The following is a 6,000-nucleotide window of genomic DNA, read 5'->3' as shown; positions in this document are numbered from 1 at the left end:
GAGCTCAGGCTGGGTTCTCCACCGGGTGGACGCAGCGCCCATCTCCACTGCCGTCCTCCCCTTCATCCTCCTCTGGGGGATCGCCCTCGGCCCTCCGCGGAGCTGACCGGCGGAGCCGTGCCTCGCCGGAGGGCGGCGGCGGGCGCCCAGGTGCCCTCGGCCCTCCGCGGCCATGGCGCTGTGCGCTGTGAGGCGGTGGGCGCCCTAAAGCGGCGGTGGGGCGGAGGAGGCTGCCCCTCACGGCCCCGCCTCGGCCCGGGGCCCTCCTGAGGAGGTTCCCCTCTCCCGGGGGAGGGGGAAGAAAAGCTAGCGGGACAACTTCTGGAAATTAACAAGGAGGGGAGGAAGAAGGAGGAGGGAAAAAAAAAAAAAAAAAAAAAAAAAAGAAAAAAAAAAAAGCTCTTCTGTGGGACATCCTCAAAGCTCAGCATCACGCCGGGTGTCTGAGTTTGTATAAAGCCCGCCACGCTTGTGAGCATCGCCACAGCGGCAGGAGGAAAGCCTGGCTGCGGCCGCTGCACCGAAGTCCTGCGTGCTTCAGAGGCGCCTTGGCTTTCTGGCAGGAAGATGCTTCCTGTAGCAGGACCGTGTTGCTGCTGAGGACCTGCAGCAGGACCGTGTTGCTCCTGAGGGGCTGTGGAAGATGCCTGCCTTTGGGATTACGCTTGGAGAAAGGCCATCGGTCAACGGGAGAGCTGGCTGGTGAAACTGTCTGACTTTCTCCCCCTCTGGGGAAGTGGCTTCAATGGCTCCAGCTCCCAGGAGAAGCAGCAGGAAAGATGCCAACGCCTTGCCAAGCATGTCCTCAACTTTCTGGGCTATCATGATCCTGGCCAGTCTACTAATCGCTTACTGCAGTAAGTACATATTTGTCCTGGTGCTTTTCCTGGACATAAATCCATGCCCTTCCTGTCTGAGGTGATGCTTCTGGCAGAGGCCGAGGTCTGAGGCTGACAGGCGTAGGTACTGTGCCTCAGGCTTACTGCCTCGGCCCTTTTCCCCCCACGGTAAAGCAGGGAGACCGACTTTAGCACTGCTGTTTCTTGGGAACATAAGGTGCCTTTAGGTTGTGGATGTGGCATTCCCACTCCAATCAGGAATGCTTACTGGATCTTAAGAATGAACTTTTCAGTTGCAGTAACAGTGACCCAGTGCTCGCTGTTTGTTATCAGATAGTACCAGCTCTTCCCTGCACTGCTTCACACACACACACACTCCTACTCCAGGCCACATTCCATCAACAGGAGATATTTTATGTTAATTCCTTTAGGAAGAACATACTTAGTCAAGTGACAGATGTCTTTACGTTACTGGGATCATCATGATCCTCTGAATGTGAAATTGCACTGGAGCAAGCTCTGGAACTTCCTAAGTGCATCCTCAACAGTTCAGTGAGCCTATGCTATCAGTTTTAGAGGTGCTTCACAGGTTATTGGTAGAGTTTTGCATATTATTTTTCAGGGTGGGTAGATTGTCTGTCAATCACACTGATTTACAGATAAATCTATAAGAGTCAAGTACCTGGAATATTAATACTTTTAAAGGTCGTAATTTTATTTATTTATTTATTTTCTCGGCAAGTGTAATTTTCAAGCAGCTGTGTGATATAAAAGCTATTATTGTCTGTATGTCTGTGAAATGCAAGTTTGTCTATAGTACCAGGATGAGATTTTTTCAACAAGAAGAATGAGGAAAAAAAAAAATGTTTCTATGCTACAATAATAAAAAATGTAATTTATCAAGAGGGGCCTGCACAACTTTGCCAGAGTGAATCTACTCTGTATTTTCCCAACCTGAGTTGAATATGGGCTCTAATTTTCCCATAGTGTGCATTCCTTTCCTTTGCTGTAGCATAAAAGACTTTACTCTAGGCTTGTCTTGTCGGGCTGTAATAAGTGGTGGTTATGATGACTAGGAAATGAATTCTGGTTTTCAGGAGCATGCCTGCTGCATTTCTTAGCCCTCTATTCCATTGCCTCCAACTGTATCATATTCTCCAATTCTTTTTTTTTTTTTTTTTTTTTCTTTTTCTGAATTAAAAGATTGTAATTGCCCAAGAAAACCTCTAATTCACTTCTTTGCATGTTATAGGGACTAGTACTGACAACAGTGAAAGAGGCTTATTCCAAAAGGAATAGCATATTTTGTAATTACTTCTTGTAATTTAACACATTTTGCATTACACTTCTCATTAAAAATCATATCAAACAGGCCACACTTTTAAATAATTTCATTTTGTACATAATGCCATATTCAATATGTTAATATGGAGGCTATACTAAACAACATGTATATTTAAAAGAATTTATATTCATACTGAGAGATATTCATACTGAGAGATATGCTTCAGTAAAAGCATATTAGAGGATGCAAGTGCAAAGGGAATTCAGCTGAATGATAGCAATGCAAAATATTTTCTTTAATTTGTGTTAGAAATCTCTGGAGAGTCCTAGGCTTTTTATGAGATGATAAGAATTGTTCTCTGAATATATCTTCTCTAAGCGTAGCATCAGAAGGGGTTAACCATAAACTCTGACTGATCACCTCTATTCAGTGATGAGAGGTCTGACATCTTGGGTTTTAAGAAGTGAAGTTATTCATTTGAATTGTTACATCTTGTTCTTTATTTTTGGCATTGTTTACTGATGCTGAACAATGTAGATGTTAGCTGCTAATATGAAGACAATTTCTGTTGTGTCTGAGTGGCCAGTTCCTAATTACTTCTCTCAGCCAGCATCGTTGATGTTCCTGAAAAATGTAGTACGATCTTCATGTCATATAGTGCTGAAAAAAACACCATACAGCTTAAAATATGCAGTGTCAAAACACTCCACCATTTATGCAATGTTTCACTGATTTGACAACTGCAATTCCAAATGTTAATGAAGCACCATGAACATTTCATCTAGCTGTAGTATTTAAAAAATTGCAAAAACATTTTTTGCTCTGTGGAAAGGCTGAGGATGTCTAAAAAATAATAATAATAAAAAAGAAGTGCAGCTCTTTCTAGGTAAAATAGTACTTCAAAATTTTTGATTTCTTCTCAAAATCACATAGTGATCTTGCTTATTCAATTTTTATTTCATTAGATGCCTTATTTTTCTAGAAAAAGCATAGCAGGGGTGTGGGAAATGACAACTAGTTACATTTTAAGAGTAACAGCTTCTCAGTATTTCATATAAAGTAAAGGAAAACCACCTGACCAGGTAAGGTGTTTTGTATTTTTCTATACACCTTATACTCAAGTATATGGAAGTATACTGACTTATATTTCATATATAAAGCAGACATATTAAAAAAAAAAAAAAAAAAAAAAAAATCTATTATTAAAGTAATAGCAGGAACCTCATCTTATTATCTCTCACTGTATCATTTTACAATATTTACATCAAACTCTGTAGCTCAAAAAAAAATCAGAACTTTTTTATAGTATTATAAATAAAACTTTAGATTTACCTTGCTTATTTTAGTTTTTAATATAGTAGTCAGACAAAGCTTTTTCCTGAATCAGTTATATAGATATTTCTTCCCCTAATTACTTTGTGTAGCTTTTGTTTATGGGAATGTATTTGTTGTTCAATAGTTGTCCCTGTTACTGGGAGCATCTAGTAAACACCATACTCCTGAGTTCCAACTGATAGCTAAACAGATAGTTATAAAGCCTTTTCTGGCTGTATGTGTACAGTCCATTAGACTTTAATTTATACTTCAGTTTCTGAAGCACAATTATGTTCTTTGTCAAATCGCTTTTTATTTCTTAAATGTTTAGATTATAGTGAGGGATAGTGGCTCCATCCTATGGTAGGAAGAGAAACCTGCATCGAATCAGTTAGGTTAGTTGCTATAGTGATGAATAGAATGTAATCTGCCAAAGAAAAGTGGTTCTATTTGGTAGGTTCTCAACGAGGGAAGGCAAATGTGAAGTAGTAAATTATGATGTTTATATACAAAGTCCACTTGCATGACTACCAAGGAGTTGGTTTACTTACCAGAAGCATCAGAAAATGCAAAAACAGTCTAGATAGGCTATCCTAATAGAAGGGGGAACACCTTCAGTTGCAATTCAGAGTTAGGAGCTGTGGTAATTTTGGATCCCAGACATACTTGTTTAATGGTCAGTAGTAGACCGCACAGAAGTACCTGAAATGAATTCTTTCAGTTACTGTCTTAATTTTGTGAAGGTACACTGAACTGCTTTTTTTCTTTTTTCTTCTTTTCTAACTGAGTTTTACATCTTTTTTTCCATGTTAGAAAGTTCAACCAAAGTAAGAAAAAAAATCTATGATATCACAGATGTATACTACATCAGAAATCCAAATGATGTGTTTGATTCAGAATCAATTTTTAGTGCATTTATTCAGTTAGCTTGGCTGAAAATACAGAGGTCCTTTTAATATGTAAATAATGACTTTTTAAACAACAAATGATTCAGCTTTACTAAAGTTATCGCTGTTGTGAGCTTTTGACTTTCCATATTTTGTACTGTTTTGAAAGCTTTAGGAATAGAACATTACACCCCTGTGGTGTTATAGGCTTTGCTGGTCTATTAAAGTCATACTTTTAAAGGCAGTATCAAAAGCAAGCAGTACTTGGAAAGTTCACCTTCATGTTTTAAATGTTATGCTTCAAAGAGAGCAATGTAAGGCCCAGTATTTATGCGAAGTAATGAACATCTAGATTATTTTTTTTAATTATCAAAATGCAGAATATTTCATGTACCAATACAATTGTGCATTAAAAGTACAAGTTCATTCATGCTATTGATAAATCAAGCCCTTAGCACAAATAAAAAATAAATAAATAAATAAAAATCTGAAAGACTTTGGTACCATTCAAAATGAAGATAATTCTTTATATATATATTAGTGTGTATATATATACATATATATACATATATACATGTGTGTGTGTATATATATATTCATATATATATAATCTCATCCTAGATTGAATTCATATTGTTATATGTAGAGTAGACACTGCTCACTTGAGAAATACCTTTTCATCATCCTCTTCTGGAATTACTTGTTGTCTAGAAATCAAAGACTACTGCAAATAAGTCACCTCTGAATGAAGGGCTGCAGCTGTTATTACTGACCCTATATCATTCAGATCTCTTTCTCCTTTTTTTTTTTTTTTTTTTTTTTTTACAAATGAAAAAGATTAATAAATCTGTACAACAGATCTGTAGTTTTATTAGTTTTTCTACAAGAATTACTGTGCTTGTATTTTTCCAAAACTCTGCACTCAGAATTAATGTGACATAGAGCAAGAGTAATAATTCAAACTTTGTTTCAGTCTAGTTGGTGTATAGAAATGAAAATTAATCTTTTGCGACATTAAATAAGAAAAGCAAGATATTAAAATTTTGTTTCTTTATAAAGTATCTGCTTTTTTTTTTTTTTTTTTTTTTTTAAAGAAAGCTATTTATTTATTTATTTTAAATTAAAACCTTTGGTATAGTCTTTGTGGCCTTTACAATGCACCATTATTTGTCAGTGTGAGTACCAAACTGACATTGAGGTTGTCTGACCAGTTATGCTGCAGTCTGTCCAGATGATCTTTACATAAGGTTATTGGCATCAACAAAATAAATGTATTTTTATTGCTTTTATTTTTGAATTTAAACCTTTAAGGTTGAATAATCAATATTTAAAATTTCTCAAGTATATTTGAATTCTGATAACTACTACCTCCATGCAAGTACACAGGTAGGTACAATGGGAAACAGAGAAAAACTAGAAACAGTGGGATATTTTTAATTAAATCTATGGCATAGAATTCTCCATTCTCCTAGAACCCTAGTAGGGTTGTAGGAGAGATCAAGATTTATTTTCCTCTCTCCTTATGCAGTATACTATATTTTTCAGAGGATATACTGCAAAAACAGTATTTGGTGAATGCAGTAGAGCACCTTTGCTCTGGACAAGTGTGCAAATATGTGAGAGATTCTTTCACTTGGGGCCCTGTTGATCTTTCATTTTTGCTTAGTGACTACTG

The 6,000-nt window shown here is 37.1% G+C and overlaps 1 protein-coding gene across 5 annotated transcripts in view; it reads left to right on the top strand.

The window, feature by feature from the left end:
• The first annotated feature begins 393 nt into the window (after positions 1-393).
• Positions 394-6,000, top strand: part of TAFA5 (TAFA chemokine like family member 5) — a 465,759-nt gene continuing 460,152 nt past the window's right edge. For all 5 annotated transcript variants that reach the window (XR_014698557.1, XR_014698558.1, XR_014698559.1 and 2 more), the window contains exon 1: positions 394-857. Coding sequence is in view for 1 of the 5 variants with exons in the window: in XM_084537949.1 (XP_084394075.1) it covers positions 746-857 (112 nt within the window). In the remaining 4 variants the exon portion in view is untranslated. The remainder of the gene's footprint in view (positions 858-6,000) is intronic.

This window comes from Aythya ferina, assembly GCF_964211825.1.
Source record: "Aythya ferina genome assembly, chromosome: 1".
In the NCBI taxonomy this organism is placed as follows: Eukaryota; Metazoa; Chordata; class Aves; order Anseriformes; family Anatidae; genus Aythya; species Aythya ferina.
Note: the sequence above shows the minus strand (reverse complement) of the source record. Positions and strands in the feature narration are given on the sequence as shown.